The sequence below is a fragment of the Aedes albopictus genome, chromosome 2, assembly GCF_035046485.1.
Source record: "Aedes albopictus strain Foshan chromosome 2, AalbF5, whole genome shotgun sequence".
NCBI classification, from domain to species: domain Eukaryota; kingdom Metazoa; phylum Arthropoda; class Insecta; order Diptera; family Culicidae; genus Aedes; species Aedes albopictus.
In genome coordinates this window covers 185,699,379-185,720,452 of record NC_085137.1, presented here as the reverse complement: position 1 = coordinate 185,720,452, position 21,074 = coordinate 185,699,379, and the positions used below count along the sequence as shown (strand labels likewise).

Here is a 21,074-nt window from a genome sequence, read left to right as displayed (position 1 = left end):
ATACAAAGAGATTTTTTGAAATCACCTTTTGACAGCTGGGCAACAGCTTGGCAGCTCCGCCCAGTACGAAATTCGACGAGGGGTGATTCGACAAATCGCTCCCATACAAACTTCAAACTGATTTTTAAATAGGTTTCCGGCCAACAAATTCATGAAAACTTGGATTCCTGCTCAGTTTGGCATGCAGATTCACAATATGGGATTATCCCAACATCGCTAAAAAAGCCAATTGTATATCAGGAAAATGATGGTCGGGTAACCGCAATCAGTTGAAACTAGTTTTTAATTCAAAAAAAAAAGTGTTTTTGGGGGAAAATGGGGCAAAGTGGACACGCAATTCCGGTGAATGAAACCATCACCATTCGGTTCCTTGGCTTTTTTCCATTCGAAAAATGGGCTTCATCCGCAATAATTAGGTGCCTTTTTGGGTCGTTTTTTTTCCCAATAATGGTGGCAGTCAGGTAAAGATTTGGGAGGATGAAGAGTGGTTGGCTGGCATATGAGCCCAATCTACAAGAAAGGACGCAGACTAAAGTGTGGCAATTAAAGAGAGCTTGCCTTTTTAAATTCGGCATATAAGATACTGTCGCGTGTCCTGTTCAACAGACTGAGATCTCTTGGGAAGTCTTTCGTCGGCGAATACCAGGCTGGTTTTCGTGAGGGGCGGGTGATCTTGGATAAATTTCGGGGATATAACTTGCAGATTAACCATCCGTTCATTATTTTAAAGCAGCGTACGATTCAGTGAAAAGAAATGAGCTTTGGCAGATAATGTCAGGACATGGTTTTCCGGCGAAACTAATTAGGCTGATACGCCAAGGCTGGAGGGATCAAAATCATGTATTTGGATCGCAGACCAAGTGTCTACCACGTTTGTGACCTTGAATGGATTGAAGCAGGGTGATGCTCTTCTAAATTTTCTGTTCAACATTGTACTCGAAGGAGCGATTAGGAGGTCTGGCGTGCAGAGAACCGGCACTATCATCACACGGTCACACTTGCTCTTTGGCTTTGCAAACGATATTGATCTCAACGGCAACAGTCGTAGGGTAGTGGAGGAAGCTTCAGCTCCTCTGAAGAGAGAGACAGCGTGGATAGGCTTGCCGACCAATTCTACCAAAACGAAGCACATGATACCGGGTAGAGACAGAGGCAGGCCTAGTGGTGTCAGTGCTGAGGTAGTGAGGTTGTTGAAGAATTTGTTTATCTTGGAACACTTATGGCATATAACAATGACGTTACCCGTGAACCGGAAAGGCTTATTGTAGTTGCGAATAGACCCTTTTACGGATTTTGCAACCAGCTTAGGTCCCGTAAAATGCAAACGTGAACAACATTTATATATACTACGCTGATTCTTCCAGTTTCCTCTACGGTCACGAGGCGTGGACGTTAAAGGAGGTGGACCAAAAAGCTTTCAGAGTTTTTTAGCGCAAAGTGTTGCGGACAATTCTCGGTGGGAAAGAAGATCTGCAATCCCTACACCACAGAGAAACAGACAAAAAACACTTAGAATAAATTTCATTAAAAACATCGTTTCAAAAACGCAATCGCCCAATGCCAATCATGGTGTTTTTGGCCGGACCACCAATATGTGGCAGTAGTAAACGTCAAACAGGAACAAAAACGATGCCAGCGCTGCGAGTGGCTAATCGACGATCTACCGCATACTTGAATCAACCGTTAAAAGGTGTTCGATGGAAAGCGTGTGGAGTGTGACGTCTGTTTCTTTGTGCCTCCTACACGTTCGGGGAAACTTGAAGAACATCGCCAAGACCGCTCGGCGTTGGAGTTAAGTGACTTTGTAGCCAGCATGGTAAGGTAGTGTCCAGAGAGAAAAGAGACAAATAACTATTGTATCCGTAGCACTAACAAAGGGGATGAAACACGCGCTTGAAAAAAAAACAAGATAAAACTCAAGCATGAACATACAATAAAATCAAAGAAAAAGGATATTCTATTCGAAACAAAAGTAAACACACGTGTTGTATTGGTTTTATTATTAATATTATAACAATAATATATTTCGCCATCTTTTCTTTGCATAAAACACAAAATAAAACTAACCTCAACATGTAAATGTATAATGTAATAATAGCAATAATAATAAAAATTAAATTATTATGTAATCGTACACATGTATAATAAGTATATAATATGTATATAAAATAAAATCAAATGTAGGGGGGGGGACAGAGCGGAAGCCTTCTTAGTTGTGTAATTGAAACCAATAAAAGTGTAATATTAATTTCTGTCTGCTTCGTGTGTGTCCAAGTATCGAGCCACTCAAAACTAGCAATTTTCCTGGACACCTTCTGCTCAAGTTTTTCCTGTTGATTCTCATCTCAAAATGTATCGGTAGCTTCCAACAAAAAATAAATCCCAGCAAAAGCGTTCACCCAACGCGCATGTGCACGAAGGATGATAAGAGAAAATGTGAAACAATTGGGAAAACTACGCGCAACTGAAATAGGATCTCCGTCAAAAAATGTACAACTCAACTCAATATACAAAATGTACAATCATTTCTGAGGGTGTGTGTATGTGTGTGTGTGTTTGTCTGAGCACGACAGCCTGATTTCCTTCCGGTTGCTTTCGATGAGATACTTATCGTAAGTGGACGAAACAAACTCAAATGTGTGTCTGTAGATGAAAGACAGAGCTGCTATGAACCATTTTTGTTTTGCCTAAGCTGAACTGAGTGTGTGTAATTGTGTATGTGTGTGAGTTGCTAGCCAAACAAATGTGTGTGAATAATCTAATACGTGCCATCTCGCATGAGAGCATTTCGCGGTATCAGTGTTGGTGATTGGTTGCCAAAACGCGATTATTAATAATTTTCTGGGGGGCAACAGAATCGAACGCTTATAGAGAACAGTTAAGTGCATCCTGCTTACAGGATTGAACAATCTAAGATTAATGTTTGTTTTGATAAATAGTGTGTGTGTTGTGTATCTATTTGTTGTGTGTGTGTGTTCTTTTGTGGATAAGAGGTACCTACGTAGTTTCACTTTCCCTTCCGTCATCGTTTGTTTAGTTTATCATTATCTTTTAGAACTAGCTCCTAATCATTGAATCTAACTCCTTATCTTTTTGTTTCCTCGCTTTGATAGGACTAGGTCCTTCGACTTATATTTTCTTGTTTCTTGGTTAGCTTTGCTTTTGCACTTTCTTCGCCCCTTTCGTTAAAATTTTCTTGTTTTCTTCAAGGTGCGACAGTAGGTGACTATGTCGATCTCTCCTCGGAACGAACCGACGAACCGAATCGGGTCGCAATCTCCCAAAAAAGAAAATAATTATCACAGCAAACGTTCCGTTTCGGTCGCCGGGTGGTTCGTTGGGTATTAAAGATCTCCACAACATAATTACTAACCGTTTGGGGTGCGACTTGGATGGTTTTGAAGCGTTTTGTTGTGGTAGTTGGTGCTGGTTCAACAAGTTGGGGTAATATTTGATGGGATGACTCATTCGAAGATTTGCATGTATTTGATAGGTGCGATAATGGTCGCCATGATGCACATTTTTTTGAATATTGTCTCTATTCAACTGCACTCAGTGCTTTTTCATTATCAAAGTTGGAAACGGATTCTTAGTACAACTTGTTGCTACAATTCAAATCTAAAAAAGTCGTATTGAATAGTTGTACCAAAAAACGGTTTAAGCGTAAAACGGTCGCCATGTTGTCCCTGTACTGTGAGCGAGAGGTATAAAAATGGTAACATGCTTCCAGTGTTCTTGTTTTGATAGAAAGCCATAACCGACATTCAACAACAGTCTTGAGAACAGTTTGGAAACGAATAACTTACACACATTGGAATCAGTAATGCACAATCTACAAAATAAACCGTAACACTTTGTTAACACGATCGCCATGTTGTTAAAATTCTACTCAGAAGTTTTGAGGGATTTATCTTAGGGATACCTGGAGCAACTCCCTAATATATCTCTGGAGTAATTCTCAAATAAATCTCTAGGGAAAACCCAGAGGAACCGCTGGAGAATTTTTTAAGAGGAATTCACAAAGAAACTCCTGGAAATCCCAGAGGAATCTCAGAAGAAATTCTCAAAGGTATCTCTGGATGAATTCCCGAAGAATTCTCTTTGGAAATTGCCACAAGAATCTCTGGAGAAATTACCGGAGGAATCTTTGCAAGAATTGCTAAAAAAAATCTCTGTTTGAACTACGATTTAAACGGCTACACAGTCTTTTAAATCGTAGATTCAAATCCTCAGTCGATCCTCCAGAAGATTCTCTGTTTGAATTGTCACAAGGATCCCTGGATGAATTCCTAAAGGAATCTCAGGAGAAAATTTCAAAGTTGTCTCTCGAGGAATTCTCAAAGAATTTTCAAAGGAATCTCTGAAGGACCTCTTGAAGGAATCTCCGGAGGAGTTCCCGTAGGAATCCCTTCAGGAATATCTCATGGAATCCCAGATTCCTGGAGAAATTGACGAAGGAATCCCTGAAGGAAGTCCTGGAGGACTCCCTGGAGGAATTCCTGAAGGAATCCCTGGAGAAATTCGCAAAGGAATCCCTTGAAGTATTCCCAAATCTGGAGAAATTCCTGAAAAAAAAAATCCCAAGTTATTCAAGGGGAACCCTTGAGAAATCCTAGCATGAATTTTCGAAGAAATCCGTGGAGAAATTTTAAGAGTAATCCCTGGAGGAGATCTTAAAGGGATCTCTGAAGTTACCTTTGATGTTTTTTTTTTAAAGAAACGCTGACGTATTTCTCGGATACAGGAATTTATGGATGAATTTTCACAGGAATCCCAGGAGAAATTTACGGAGGAATCTATGGAGAAATTTTCGTAAGAATTCCTAGAGAATTCTTAGCATAAATGCCCAGAGGAATACCTGGAGGATTTCTAAGAGGATTCCTTGGTAAAGTTACCAATGGAGTCCTTGGAGAAATTTCGAGAAGAATCTGTGAAGCAGCTCCCTGGAGATCTCTGAAGTAATTCGCCTAAGCGATTCCCAGAGAAACTGTTGGAAGATTTCCTTGAAGAATTCACAAAGGAAGTCCTGAAAATTCCAGAGGAATCACAGAAGAAATTCTCGAAGGAATCTCTGGATGACTTGGTGGAGGAATTTTCGGAGGAATTCTCTGAGGAAAATTTTCAGGAGAAATTTTCAAAGCAGTCACTCCAGGAATTACCAAAGAAGATTCTATGGAAGAATTCCTATAGAAATCGATGCAAATCCTCTAGAAGGAATCCCCGGAGGAGTTCTCACAGGAATCCCTTCACGAGTTTCTGATGGAATCCTAGGAGAAATTCTCTAAATAATGCCTCACTCCTGGAACATTTGCCGAAGGAATCCCAGGATGAAGTCCTGGAGGATTTCCCGAAAGAATTCCTGGAGCAATTTATAAAGGAATCGCTGAAGGAATTCCCAAGGGATCCCATGAGGAATTCTTGAAAAAATCTTTGGAGAAGTTCTGCAATGAATCCGAAACCTCTGAAGAAGTTACCAAAGAAATCTGTTGAAGTAATGTCTAGAGGAATTCTCGAAAAAAATCCCTAATTCTTCAAAGAAAACCCTACAGAAATCCCAGCATGAATTTCCGAAGAAATCAGTGGAGGAATTTTAAGAGGAATCTCTAGAGAAATTTCCCGAAGTCGTGGAGGAATGCCCTGAGGAATTCCTGGAGGAGTTCTTAAAGATATTTCTAGAGGAATTCTTTTAAGAATCCCTGGAGGAGTTCCTGAAGAAATCCCACGAAGAATTCTTGAAAAAATCTCTGGAAAAATTTTTTGAGAGAATTCCTTAAGGAATTCCTAAAGTAATCTTGGGCGGAATTCCCAAAAAAATCTCAAAGAATTTCAAAAGAAATCCATAGATAATTGATGGAAAAATTCCCAGAGGAATCCCTAGAGAAAATCTCGAAGGAATTCCTGAAGAAATCTGAAGAAATCTGAAGGAATTCCGAAAGAATTTATAAAGGAAACCCTGAAAATCCTAGCATGAAAACCCAAAGGACTCTCAGGAGGAATTTCCTAAGTAATATTGGGAGGAATTGCCGATAAATTCAAAAGAATCCCTGGAGGAATTCTGAATTTACCAAATGAATCCCTGGGGGAATTCCGAGAGAAATCTCTAAAGAAGTTCCCGAAGTAATCCCTGAAGGAATTCCCAGAAAAATCCCCCTAGCAGTTTCCGAAGGCATTCTTTGAGGATTTCTCGAAAAAATCTTTAGAGGAACTCCCAAAGGAATTCATAGAGGAAATCCTGCAGTAATCCTTGCAAGAATTACCAATATCCACAGGATTTCCTAAAGGAAACTTAAAAGGAATCTTTGGAGCATTTCCTAAAGGAAACCCTGCAAAAATTCCCAGAAGAATCCCTGGAAGAGTTTCCGAAGGCAACCCTAGAGGAGTTCTAGAAGGATTCCCTGGAGGAACTCCCAAGGAAATTCCTGGAGTAATTCATACAGAAATCCTTGCAGGAATTACCCAGTTACACAGGAATCCCTAGAGGAATTTCCAAAAGAAACCGTGGAGAAATTTTTGAAGGAATCTCTGGATGAGTTTTATAAGGAATTCCCTAGGAATTCCTGAAGGCATCCCTAGATAAATTTTCGAAAAAAATCCCTGGAAGAATTTCCAAAGAAATCCCTGGAGGAAATACAGGATTTCCTGAAAGAAATTTCTGAAGCAATCCCTGGAAGATTTCTATGAGAAATTGCTGGAGAAATCTTGAGAGGAATCCCAAAAAACTCAAAAAATTAAAAAAAAAATCCCGAGAGAAATCGTTGCGTAAATTCCCAGTGTAATCTCTGGAGAAATTCTAAATGCAACCCCTGGAGAATTTCCCAAATGAAATCCTGGAGAAATTCCCAGAGGAATCCCTGGAGGAGATTCCGAAGGAATTCCTAGAAGAATTCTCGAAAGAAACTCTGGAGGCATTCCCAAATAAATTTTTGGAGAAGTTTCTTTAGCAATCAAAGAATTTTTGAAGAGATCCTTGAAGATATTTCTGAAGGAATCCCTGGAAGAATTTTCGAAGGAATTTTGGGAGGAATTCTCGAAAGAATCTCAAAAGAACTTTCAAAGGTAACCCTAGAGAAATCCTAGGACTTCCAGGAGGAATTCTCAGAGAATCCCTAAAAAAATTCTCAGAGGAATCCCTGGAGAAGTTCCCTGAGGTATCCCTGGAGGAATTCTCAAAGGAATTTCTGAGCAGTTCCTGGAGGAAATCTAGACAATCGTGTCCCCAAACTAATCTCATGAGGAATTGCCGAAAGAATCCCCGGAGAAATTTTCGTAGGAATTCAAAGAATTCCGGAGAAATTTTTGAAAAGAAATCTGAAGGAAATTTTGAAACATTAGTTGAGGAAAATTCAATAAAATCCCTTGAAAAATTACCTGAGAAATTCTCGAACGAAGCTCCGAAGAATATCTCAAACTAATTCTGGGACAAAATCTCAAATAAATTTTTGAAGGAATTCTCGAGGGCATTCCGAATGAATTCCTGTAAAAGTTTTCGAATGAATCCTTGCAGGAATCCCCAGAGGAATCAGTAAAATATTCTCCTCAAGAATTTCCAGAGAAATTGCCAAAGCACAGTGTTCGAAATCGATGATTTTGCGATCAAAATTAAATAACTTTTTTAAGATTGGTTCTAGAGATTTGGCGAGTTCTACAAAGTTTTTCTGCATATTAAAAGGCGTCTTTTGATAAAATGTTATAAATGATTAATCCCCCTAGAAGTGAGATAAAAAAATTATTTTTTCGAAATATTTTTTTAGAGGTTTGACGTCTTCGGCAAAGTTGTAGCCCATAATAAGAGAACAAAAATCGTAGAACATGTCAAAGCTCCACCTCTTACGGTTTTCGAGATATGGAGCGTTTTGTGCGAAGTACCCCTAAAACTAGTTTTTTCAGTGTAGCTTCAACAGATAAAATCCTACAGTTTTGTGACCTTCTACAAACTTGTTCAGGACGTCAAAATACACATTTCTTCCGAAGATGTCAAGTCATTATATCTTAAAACAAAAAAATTTTTGGCAAATTTATCATATTGTAAGGTGTACTTTCACCTTAAGTAACTATTTCCGGCGCAAAATGGCGCTGATGGTTCAGTCGGTAGTTGAAAGATTAGACTTTCTACTACCACTTGGGGGTGGAAACCCTCGTGGGCAATAGTGGGAAAGGTGTTTTAAATACATGACAAAAACTAATTATTTTGCCTGTAATACAAGAAAAATAAATTTAAAAAAATAATTAAGAAGCACACAGTAATTTTTACTGCACTGTGTTTCTTCCGGCAATATTTTACAACGTTTTTACAAAAAAACCAGTGAGTTTTTATCACTAAAAATTAAAACATCAGGACAAAATATTGTTCCCGCGAGTTATAACTAAAGCTAGTTCTAAATAAAAGTATTGAATTTCTTCAAACTTATGACAACATGTCCATGACCAAACGAATGACTACCTACCCAATAGTCGTAGAATTGAATGGCTGGTAGTTAGAATATCAAATGCGTTTTGATATATACCTTCGCAGTTCTTATTAAGGTAGTTGTAATTTTACATTCTTCAATACATATTTTGACGATTTCCTGGTGAAAATAAAGTAGATCTTTTATATCAAATGATCAATTTGATAAAACAATTTATTTTCAACTCGATTTTTGTGAAAAGTACTGTTAAAAATATGAAAAATAGGGAAGTGGAACCATTTCGGCAGGGGTCCTATTTTGGGCACTTTTCTGCTATAACTCAGCCAATTCTGAACCAATTGACACAATTTTTGGAACGCGATGAGATGCGTATAGTATCTAGCCGTGTACAAAATTTCAAGTCAATTGGTTTGGAATTAATTTAGTAATAGCGAAGAGTGCCCAAAATACCGGCCGCTGTCCAAGTGGTTCGCTGCCCTACTTCAATTAACTCATGATGCAGATGATGGGACGTCAAAACATGTAATTGGTTAACGTCAAGAGATTAAAAATAATGTTTGAAATAAAAAAACCATCGCATTATTTCTCGGCACACCCTGTATTTTATTAATTTATATCTGATACATTTCAATTGCTTCGAAGGTGTAAGTCAAACTCATGGATTACCGAAAAAGCTGTTAATCTGCTATTGGACGATTCAAAACTTTTCCTGATATTTTCGGATACTGATTCCGTAGTTGAAAAGTCAAACTACAAATATAAATATAAATACATGAAAAAAAAATCTACTCTGTGTTTTGATGCACATCTTGAACTGTTTAATATTTCCTTCTTCCTATTTCTAGCGCTACATAACTTGAATATTGCCCCAAAAAAAAAAACTTCAAATAGGTAATTTTAATGTAACTTTATCAGAAATTGCCTGATCATCTGATAGTATACAATATGAATTCAAAAGCATGAATAAAATATTCTGTTTGGTAAAAACAATGCTCAAAAACGACACGAATGCACCTTTGGCGTAAAGTGTCGCTTATTTAAGTAAATAAATAAATAAATCATGCTCAAAAATGTTGTAAAATATTGCTGGAAATTACGCAATGCAGTAAAAATTACTGCGGGATCCTAAATTATTAATTTTTATTTATTTTTCTTGTATTACAGGCAAAATAACTAGTTTTTGTCATGTATTTAAACCACCTTTCCCACTATTGCCCACGAGGGTTTCCACCCCCAAGTGGTAGTAGAAAGTCTAATCTTTCAACTACCGACTGAACCATCTGCGCCATTTTGCGCCGGAAATAGTTACTTAAGGTGAAAGTACACCTTACAATATGATAAATTTGCCTATAACTTTTTTGTTTTAAGATATAATGACTTGACATTTTCGGAAGAAATGTGTATTTTGACGTCCTGAACAAGTTTGTAGAAGGTCATAAAACTGTAGGATTTTATCTGTTGAAGCTACACTGAAAAAAATAGTTTTAGGGGTACTTCGCACAAAACGCTCCATATCTCGAAAACCGTAAGAGGTGGAGCTTTGACATGTTCTACGATTTTTGTTCTCTTATTATGGGCTACAACTTTGCCGAAGACGTCAAACCTCTAAAAAAATATTTCGAAAAAATAATTTTTTTATCTCACTTCTAGGGGGATTAATCATTTATAACATTTTATCAAAAGACGCCTTTTTACATGCAGAAAAACTTTGCAGAACACGCCAAATCTCTAGAACCAACCTAAAAAAAGTTATTTAATTTTGATCGTAAAATCATCGATTTCGAACACTGTGCAAAGGGATTTTTGAAAGAAATTTCCTTTGGGAAATTTGTAACAATCACTTAAAAATTCCAAAAGAACTTCTGGAATGTATCTCAGGAAAAAATCCTAGAAGCAAATACTGGGGGACATTTTCAATGAAACTTCGCAGAAATTCTTGAAGAACATTTTGGGAAAATTTCCCAGGAATGAATCCAGGGAAATTTTCAAAGAAATGTACAGAAAAGTTTTGAAATAATTTGCTTGAAAGCTTTCTGAAATCTTTAAACACTTCCAAGATCTTCTAAGGACTACAATTTTAATTTTTATCGATTCTACTGTAAATAAGGTATTTAAGATTCCCAAGATCATATTTTGTGACAATCACTTCAAAATGATATAGAATTTCGACCGACCTTCAGAATTTTAAGAAACAACACCAATTGAAAAAAAAGGATTCGAAACCAAAGTCGCACCCCAATTCTACCCCAAGACACACCATTCTGCCACCTGAGGCTGTCTCCATCCTCCAGTCCGTTCCGAATTAGTCTAAATAAGCTTCGTACAGAAAGAAGACAGCAAACACATGAGTAGGACAGGACACCGGTGGGGGGTCCAACGACGACGATGAATTAAGTGTGCACTAGGGGTGTTACAATCATTTTCAAATTTTTTTTTAATCTTGTTTTAGTTTTACTGTTTCCTACACTTTGCCCAGAGGGAACGTCAATGAACGTGATGAAAATAGTAATCGAATCGTGCTAATCTACGGCTACATAACTGTAGAACACCCCTACTAACTAGTTTTAGCATCATCAGTTCTAGTCACACTTGTTTTTCGTTTCTTTTTTATGAGTGTCTCAGTGTCGTTTTGCTCTCCGTTGATTTTTGTCAATTGATTTTTAACATTTATTTTTGTAGTTTTTCTCTTTTTTGTATTATCCAGCTCGTTTTTTTTTAATAAATGCGAAACCGTTGGTTTGTGGGAGTTTCTCTAACAACAGTTCGTTCTCTAACGTTTCATCCTCTCTTGTTTTCTTGCTCTCTTCCTCGCAAGTCTTTGGATTCGAGACCGCGCGCAGTGACGGACTCGTTGCTTTCCCCATTTCTGTGTGCTGTGTGCAGGAGCACACAGTAGGCTGATCGCAGCTCGTTCGTTTTCTCTCTAACCAATGTCCATTTGTTTCTTTCGTGTGTACGTGTTTGTACGGTTCGGGTTCTCTCGTCCCATTCTCCTTAATTTTTCGTTTCGATTTGTTTTGTTCTCTTTATTTGGTTAATTTAGATACACTTTTAAGGTTTAACACTTTTGTTGTTTTCATTTTGTTATTAGTTTGAACTAATGTTAGAGGTATTTCTATTTGCCTTACTTTGTTTTCATTAATTTATTTTCTTTTCTCTTTCTCTTCTAGCTTATATCGACTTTCTCTTACTCTCTCTGTGTGTGTATACATACTTTTTAAATTATATACTTGGTTTTATACTTTACAGTAACTAAATATGTACAGCACAATAACCACAAGTTTTAAAGCCGCTCCGACGGCTTCCACTAATTCATTCCTCTTCCTAAACATCACATCACATCTCGGTTTTGTTTTTTTTTTTGTAATTTTTTGATATTTTTCATTTCAATAGTTAGGAGGTCAACTTAAGTGATTTTTTTTCAATTGTTTTCTAATTTTTTTTCCTAATAATGCCAAACGGTTTCCCATCGAATTGTTACAAACACATTGTTGCCATTATTTTGTTTAGCCAATGTAACAAATTTTAGTTTCTAGTTTCTGTAGCGAATTTTAAACTTAGGACAGCGCAAAAAAAAAAATAAACAAAAAACAACATTTCCTTTAATGGATTCATAGAAAAAAGTCTTAAAAAACGAAGCCTAAACACGTACGAACAACTTTTGTTTGTTTTATCACTTTAATCCGACAGAAGTTTTTGCAGAAGGAGGGATGAATTTTTCGGGTCACCGACTCGTATTGCCTCCGAAGAATTCTGAAATGGGAAATGGAAAATGAGAGATAAGAATGGTTAGTTGGTTTTGGTTTGCGGGTATGAAAATTGACAAGCGAGATTTATGGGCCGCAGACATGAAAAGCATTTGGTATGAGAAAAATTGAGCAAATGGGGGCCGTTCATGAACCATTTTCAATAAATTTTGACCATTTTAGGCCCTTTTCTGCCTGATAGACGTTTATCTATACAAAAAAAATATTTTTGGGCTATAGCCTATGGCTATGGGCTATGAAAAGTCTTCCCCCAAAAAACTCAATATGGTTTATGAACAGCCTTATTCGAACAAGGAAATGAGTATGGGCAAGAATCTGAGGGACAAATGGGATGATGTACACTCTGAAGTCCAACATTTTGAAAAAGTTTGGAATAATTTAAATAAAAACACGGACGATGCAGTAATCAGTTCTTGATAACAACAATAGTTGTCGAGTTGTCGATACGAGGGACGGAAGATCATACCCACTATAACTTATCCCCTATTAAAATTTATCCAATTTGGTTCACAGATGCAATAGAAAGTATACAAGATTCACTGAAATTGGGAATTTAAGATACATGGGTTCTCAGCACTTTTTACAGCTATGGTCTTCAGGTTTACACTCGTTTTGAGGTATGGAATGCAGATCCACCTTTACAGAACTCATTCTGTGAAATACATGCGAATAATTCAAGATATTTTACAAGCTTAGGCGTATCCTGGCATCTATGAAATCCACCATCGGCTCAGATTGGTCACCTTAAAGGAGGAGCAGGAGCTTCAAAAAGAAATTTGATAAAGCAGACTGTGTTAGTTTTAAAGAACAATAAGCCCGAGCAAAGGCGGATAACTGAGTGATATCACTTTGATAACAAACTATGCTATCGGTATTATCATTATGTTATTTTTGTTATCAACTTTTCCAATTGTTGATAATAAGATGATAACTTTTTTAGTTATCAATAATTTTGGTCTATCGCAATAACACAAAAATACTAAATTATAACAAAATATGTTATCAGTTTCCAAACGCACATTTCAAAGCTTTCCTAAAACTGAGGGTCTGGTGGATCTCGAATCTATAAATAGATTCCACTTTCCATCTTCAATGCGATTGCAGTACGAAAGCGTAGCCTTCCAACCACTTTCCCTCTCACTGAGTCCCCCCGAGGAGGAGAAAATAGCTGTAGAATACCAAACTCAGGTATGGAAAACCCAATACCTACAACCTGAATGAGGTATTAAGAAGCCCTGCTTAAGAGGTAAAATACCTAAAATAATAACTGGTGTGTATTCTGTGCATAGCACGTGAATAATGACATCAGGTATGGTAATACCTAAATAATGATCAGCGATTTTTCCATACAAATAGCTATTTTTCCATCATTGAATAATACCTTAAACAGTCCTCAACACCAAACCAATAACTCGTTTATGTATTATATCAATACATACAAAACACCAAAATAAATTATTTCTAATTCCTGGGTAACCGACTATCACCTCGTCTTGGTATGATACATGACTTTGGTATGCTGCAGTTATGTGTCAGTTATTCGTTCCTGCTTGGGGTTGGTATAGGGGTTATCGGCTACGATGGATAATCACTCGTTCAGGGTTCGAGTCTCACTGAGCGCGATAGTTGAAAACACGGGTTGTAATTATAAGAAACTGTTTTCAACTGCTAACTATGCTGCCGTAATTCTGCAAAGTGACGAAAGCGACATTGATAGTTTTGGCCCATTTTTTGGTTACTTTGCATAAAACTCTTGCTCATTCTCTAAGTTTCTTTCCATAGATGATATATTACGACTAGATATTGCATTCTAATACAGCGGGCATACCACAGTGTTAATTTTACACCAGATATTATATATAATATACCAAAAAATATCGACATTTTGAATGGCGCTTACGTCACTTTGCAGAATTACGACAGTATGTCGGTAAAGTAGATTTTGTTTTCTATTTTGGTCGATAAAATAGCTCTGAATGATAACAAAGCCTGTTATCAATCAGCTGTATTTTTTCATGTTAACTAAATATAAAATCGAATAAAATATTGTATAACACAATTAGTTATCAACTTGAACTCAATGATAACTTAACTTCTTATCATTTTGGTATTCTTGGAGTAAATTTGAACTATCATTTTGGTTATGTTGGTTCTTAATACAACCTAAATGATAACAAACTCAATTGTCAAACGAATGATAATCAGGTAACAGAACATGTTATCATTTTGCTATCCGCCTTTGCTCGGGAGAAGTCCTATTTTAAGTTACAATTTTGTGTGACTTTTTTTAACGTGCATTTAACCCACATTTCAGTATTTTCGCGTGGTGTGTTTAATGTCATTTTATGTTGCTTTCTTGTGGTCTGGTACCCGGGTGACTGGCAACTATGTTTTTTGCACTTAATTAATTTTGATTTGATATGTGTAACCATTGTAAGTCACACGTGGGTATATAGTCACTGGCTTTTTGAGCACCTGTCTCATAACAAAAAGAAGAAAAAGTAGTTAACAAGCAGAAGTGGCAGAAGACGTTTAGTGAGTGGTGTTTTGTTTTGGTCAAACGATGACGGAGAGGAGTTTGTAAAGAATCACGTAGTGTGATGGTTTGCGTTCTACAACTCTTATTCAATGGTCCGGAAAAGTGAAAGTGCCTTTAGCTCGGTCCTATCTTGCTCGTAGGTTGTTCTCAGCACAAGGAAGAACTGGATATGTGCTGACCCATGGTTCGGGACCAGTAGAGAATTGCAAAGATAGCGGTTCAGAGTAGTGGATTGCCGCCACGGGAAGCTAATCGATAGGAAGTTTATTTTCGGCTGTTCAGTCAACCATCCCTGGACCCTTTTTCTTTGCCACACGAGGTCAGTTGTCAGAGCCTTGTCACGCCCGTGTAGCTAAAATGAAGATGAAGACAGATAGGTACAAAGGGAGCGTACCAACTGCAGTTGCTATCAGAGCTGATAACGACAAGTAAGTTAGCGCGGTGTGCAACACCAACGTCGCTAATGGTATCCGGCATAAGAACCCGTTCTTCTCCCGAGCTAACTACCAAGGACCACCACTGTTGCTATTCGAACTCCACCGAGTGACATCAACATAGAAACAGGTACAGGTTAGGCTTAACTATTAGTTAATAAAATTGAAGTTATTTATTGAACGGCTGATCAATTTCACTCGAAAATCAGGCTTTAGTTAAAGTGTCATGTTTCAGGCCGCCCATATCGGACAGTAGAAGCTAAGGGCGGCAAACGTTTATCAACAGAGAATCGTCTATGTAACAATCCTTAAAAAAAGATATTGAACCTGTCAAATTCTGCTATTGAAGACAGCTGCGAACAAGATCCCCTGATCAATTAAAACCCAGGTCTCCAGTTATCCTTGTGGATAAGGCTTTATATTGCCAATCCGGAGACGACGGATTCGATTTCCGTTCCAGTCGGAAACTTCTCTCAACTTCCATGGGCATTGCGTATCATTTTACTTGCCTCGCAATATACAAATTCATGCAATGGAAGACAAAGAAAGCTCTTCAATTAATAACTGGGGAAGTGCTTGAAGAACACTAAGTTGAAGAGAAGCAGGCCAAGTTCGTAGAGCCAAAAAGAGGAAAAGAAGAAGAACCCAGGTTAACGTGGTGGACTGACGTGACGAAGAAATCAGTCGAAGCACGGTGTAAGAGACGCCATTTTGGCAAGGTCATAGCATAATCTGGGCACACCCTCAATAGTAATCGACAGTACGGCTTCCGAGCAGCCTATACTGTCGTTGCTTGCGCGACGAGTTATCAACCAACAAATTACCAAGACAAACGGAAGAATTACTGAAACCCCTAAGACCTGATAGCTACAGTTACCGAGGTCTCTTCATGATAAGCTAACTACAGGGGATAGACAAAATGATCGGGACAGGCAAAATTTTCAAAAAATGTCCAATTAGCTGTATCATTTCGAAAAGTGCATCGAATGTTTCCAAATTTTCACTGTAAGTTGATCAACTAGTTGAGTATCACTGGACAAAATTTGGAAAAGATCCGGCTATTCTGCACGAAGTAATAAGCATTTTTTAAAAAATGATAGAATTATCCGATAGCCAACTTTGAGCTGTTATATCTCCGAATTCAATGAACCGAATACAACGAAATTTTGACCATCTATGACTTATATAATGAGCTCTGAAAAACGTTTGACTCAACTTGAAATTACTAACAAGAGAAAAAGTTATAGCGATTTCATTATTTTATGATATTTTAGTAAATTGGTCTATTTTTAATATGCATCCCATTACTTTTCCAATGAATTGCCGCCTATGTTGTTACTTTCTTTCAAAACATAACTGTATTGAAGACAATCAGAGGGAATTTAAATAAACTATAATTAGCATCTGAATTTTGAAACGATGTTGAAATTTAAGGAAATTTTGTGTTTTATTAGAAAACAAATCTAATCGTTATAATTTTCTTCCGTGTTTAGAATCTTAAGTAAAACCAAAAGTTTTTCGGAGCTTATTATATAAGTCATAAGTGGTCAAAATTTCATTGCATTTGGTTCATTGAATTCGGAGATATAACGGCTCAAAGTTGGCTATCGGATAATTATACCTTTTTGGGAATTTTTATAACTTTGTGCAGAATAGTCTAATCTTTTCCAAATTTTGTCCACTAAAACACAAATAGTTGATCAACTTACAGTGAAAATTTGAGAATATTTGATGCACTTTTCGAAAAGTTACAGCTATTTGAAATTTTTTCGAGAAGGGAAAATTTTGCAGGCTGCCGAGCCTGCTTTAGAAAACAATCAACGAAAGTTACGTCGAATTAGTTACCAAGTCAACTGTAGCCAGCGCTGTCGTAGTAAAATCAAGGCAGGTTACCTTATGCTTCCAAATTTCAGCGTCCCTGGTACGCTTTCATATTCAATATTGTGACGGGGAAACTCCTCCATGATCTATTTTTTCACAACTTTTATCTTTATGAGTTCAGCATGGATCCTTCTGAAGAGCACTACGAGAATTCTTTTAGAATGTATTTGTTCCCATGTACTTATTTGGATTTTTCGGCGGTTTTATCTAGGGACACCACCAGATACTTATCTTGCAGGTTTTTCAAGAATGATTTCAGTAAGAATTCCTCCGGTATGAATCGATATCCCTTTGAAATTCATTCCTGTACTTTTTTTTCTGCTAAAGTTTCTCCAGAGATTCTTTCAGGTATTGCTCTAGGAATTTTCTTTGTGTCTTTTTCGGAAGTTACTTAATAAGTTTATTAAATGATTCATTTTGAAACGAGTCCACATGTTCGTTCAGAAATTCCTACTGGAATTACTTCTGAGATAACTTAGGAGATGCATTTCTTGAAACATTCTTGAGGGAGTTCCTTCAGGAATTGCTATAAAAAATTTTCTAAAAATTTCTCTGGGAGTTTCTTCAGGAATTCTTCCAAAAATTTCTTCAAACAATGCAATACCAAGTGCAATGCCAGGTGTTTTTTTTTTCACAAATATTCAGAGATATTTGCTTGTTGGAATTTCTCCAGAGGTTTCTCAAAATATTATTCCATATATCCAGTGATTCTCTTAGGCATTTTTTTAGACTTTTTCAAGAAAATTCTAAAGATATCCTTCTGGAAGTTCTTGCTGGAATTTCTCCAAAAGTTCCTCGAAGTATTCCTCCAGAGACTGCTTTGTATTTATTTAGACTTTTCTTGGGCAATTCCAAAGATACTTGCAGCAGTTCCAGCGGAAATTACTCCAGAGTCTATTTCATGTCGTTTTTCAGGAGTTCTACAGTTTTTCCAGGTAATCTCTCAAAGATGCTTTAAAAAAACCTTTTCTTCAGATTTTTCTTTAGTGGTTCTCTAAAGCATTCCTTCAGGATTTTTCTTTTATTTCTGCTGGGCTTCGTTCAGAATTTTCTCCAGGTAGTATTTGTGTTTACTGAAAGTGATCCCAAATTCTATAAGAATTGTATAAGACATTTAAAGAATTCATCAGAACGAATCTCCAGAAATTCTTCCAAAGATTTGTTCAAAAAATGCTCCAGGGATTCCTCAGAAATTTATTGAGGGATATCTTCAAGGATTTTTGTCTGTATTCCCTTGTGCGTGATTTCTGCAGACATTTTTCAAGAAATTCTCACAAAAGATCTTTACGGATTTCTCCAGGAATCCTTCTAGAAATTTTTGAAGGCATCTCTGTATCATTTTTAAGAAAAAAAAAAGGAATTTCTTTCACAACTCTATGAAGGCACTTTTCAAAAAACCGTGGGGTGAAAAAACTTTCTCGGGAACTAATTTTGTGAAAAAATTTGTAAAAAACCGTAAAAAAAATCTTTTGTTTTAGGATTTTCTAAAAGTATCCATGGAGCAGTCTGTGGATTTCTTCGAATGAATTTCTGTATGGCTACTTGGATAAACACCTAGATAAGCTTCTGTGAAGATTCATTAAAAAATAAAACTCTTGATATACATATTTCTAAAAGAAATCATGAAGAAATTCCGAGGAAATATTTCTGAAAAAAAATGCTTTAGAATCCGTGGAGAAATTCTCGGACTTATTCTTAGCGGAAATTCCTGAGAAATTTCTGGGAAAAAAATGAAGGAAATGCTGTATCGACTCCTGCAGAAATCTATGGAGAAATTTCCGCCTGAATCGCTGAAAGTAATAATGCGAGCTTCTCTGAAGGAACTCCTGTAAGATTTTTGAATGAATCCCTAAACAAGTTCCTGGATATATCCCTGCAGGATTATGCAGTGAAATCTCTAGGGTATTTTCTGCACAAATCTCTGGTGAAGAAATATTTGTATGATTTACGGAAGAAATATCTGGAAGTTTTTCTGGAAATAAGCAAGAATTTATTAAATAATCTTTCAAAAAAAATCAAGGAACCCCGAAAGTAAGTTCTGAAGGAATGCCTGTTGAAATCGCCGAAGGATTTTCTTAACTAAGTCTTAAAACAAACTATAACAAAAAATCATGGCAGAGTTTCAAAAGGAACCCGTAGACATCCACCTAAAATTATTTTTGAAGAAATGTCTTGAGAAGTTTTTCAGGAAATATCTGCACAAGTTTCTCATAGAATCTTTGGAAGAATTTCTGAATAAATCGTTAGAGGAGTTTCTAAAAATATCCTTGGTAGATTTTAAACCCGAATTCCTGGAGTTATTTGTGAAGGATCCATGGAGCAATTTCGGAAGGCATCAACAGAAGGTTCATAAAAATAATCCTTGGGCGAATTTATCTTACATCATAAATTATGTTCAAGATTTTTTTAAGGAATCTCCAGGAAAATCTCTAAAGGAATCCCTGGGAGATTTTTTTAAGGAAACATTGGGAACATTGTGAATTTTTAAAGCATTTTTTTTATAAAGTTCGCAACCACTAAATTTCAAAAATTTTACACCAGTCAAAAGCTGAGATATTTTTACGCAGCATAAAAAATATTATAAATGTTTATTTCTCCTATCAAAAGTTATATGCAGCTTTGTAAATCTTATCAGTTTTGCATATTAGTTTGCTGTTTATAAAAATCCAGTGCTATTTCGCAATGTTCACAAACACCAATGAAAAGCCGAAAATTTCCGATTTCAAAATTTAAAAAATCGGTGGTTTCAAACATTTGTGAAAAAAAAACTTTTCAAAATGACGACCGAATACAATACATCCATTTTTTTCAAAATTGTCAAAAATCTCTATAGGGGGATTAGGGGCATAATGGGGCATAATGAGTGCGTCAGACCTATTTAACGAAGAAAAACTTAACATATTATCAGCTGGCTTACAACTTTAGCTTGTTTCCTACGTATTTCATTCATTTACAGCAGGTAGAATGTCTTTATTGTGCAGAAATAACGAATTTTAAATCGTGTGTTTTTTAGGGCTGGCAGGAAAGGTACGGGGCAAAATGGACACCCATCGGGGCATAATGGACACCCATGCATATTTTATGCTATTTCTTTGATAACATCGATCAGTTAAGTAATCTGCCTATGGAGATCAATGCCACAGATATAATACTCCATCTTAGACGAGTTTACATAACAAAAAAGTTAATTTAACAAATTTTAGACTAAAATATTCGGATTGATTTTTCCAAACTCTTTAAAACGCCTAACAGTATACAATGCGCGTACATCCATTCGTAATTGCCGGTGTTCATTTTGCCCCGAATCGACTACAACATTAAAATTGCTATTTTGAGTAAACTCTGATCAAAAACAAAATACTTCATCCATTGCTAAATCTCCGTATATATGTAGATAAGGTAACAATTCATTTGTTTTTATGGTGGACACACTCTAACACTCGTAACACCTTATTTGCTGCTGCTTTGAAATTATAAGAATTTCACCATATGAAAAACATTTTTCAATTTCAATGATATTTAGGTTATTTTGGAGGAATATAAATGGTACTTTTGAAAAATAGAACAATATTTTGTTCCTTTACACTTGTGCATTAAAAGTTTAACATAAAAGTCAACGGTTTCTGCAAAAATAGGGGTGTCCATTTCGCCCCGGGTGTCCATTATGCCCCTAATCCCCCTATTTCTTCTTTTCAACAACATTCAACAGCATTTTGGTTGCCATTGTTTTTTTTTTTAACTTTCGAGTTATAATATTTAAAAACACGGTCAACCCTTCCAGCTTTACGGTAGCTGGGCAATCAGTGGAGAATGTTGAAAGCTTCCAATATCTTGGTAGACCAATGCATTGCAATGGCGGCCGATGGCGGCACCAAGATCGACATAGGTGCACGGATCGAGAAGGCGAGGGTTGCTTTTGTTAGTTAAGAAATGTATGGAAAAACAACCAGATCTGTCGACTCACCAAAATCCGAATGTTTAACTCGAACATGAAATCTGTGCTGTTATACGCCAGTGAAACCTGGTGTGTATCAACGGAGAACAC

The 21,074-nt window shown here is 36.7% G+C and overlaps 1 protein-coding gene across 5 annotated transcripts in view; it reads right to left on the bottom strand.

Annotated features, from left to right (window-relative positions):
* Nucleotides 1-11,007: 11,007 nt before the first annotated feature.
* Nucleotides 11,008-21,074, bottom strand: part of LOC115258752 (neurogenic protein mastermind) — a 564,992-nt gene continuing 554,925 nt past the window's right edge. For all 5 annotated transcript variants that reach the window (XM_062850837.1, XM_062850839.1, XM_062850838.1 and 2 more), the window contains one exon: nucleotides 11,008-12,161. In XM_062850837.1, the coding sequence (XP_062706821.1) occupies nucleotides 12,133-12,161 (29 nt within the window). In that variant the 3' untranslated portion in view covers nucleotides 11,008-12,132. The remainder of the gene's footprint in view (nucleotides 12,162-21,074) is intronic.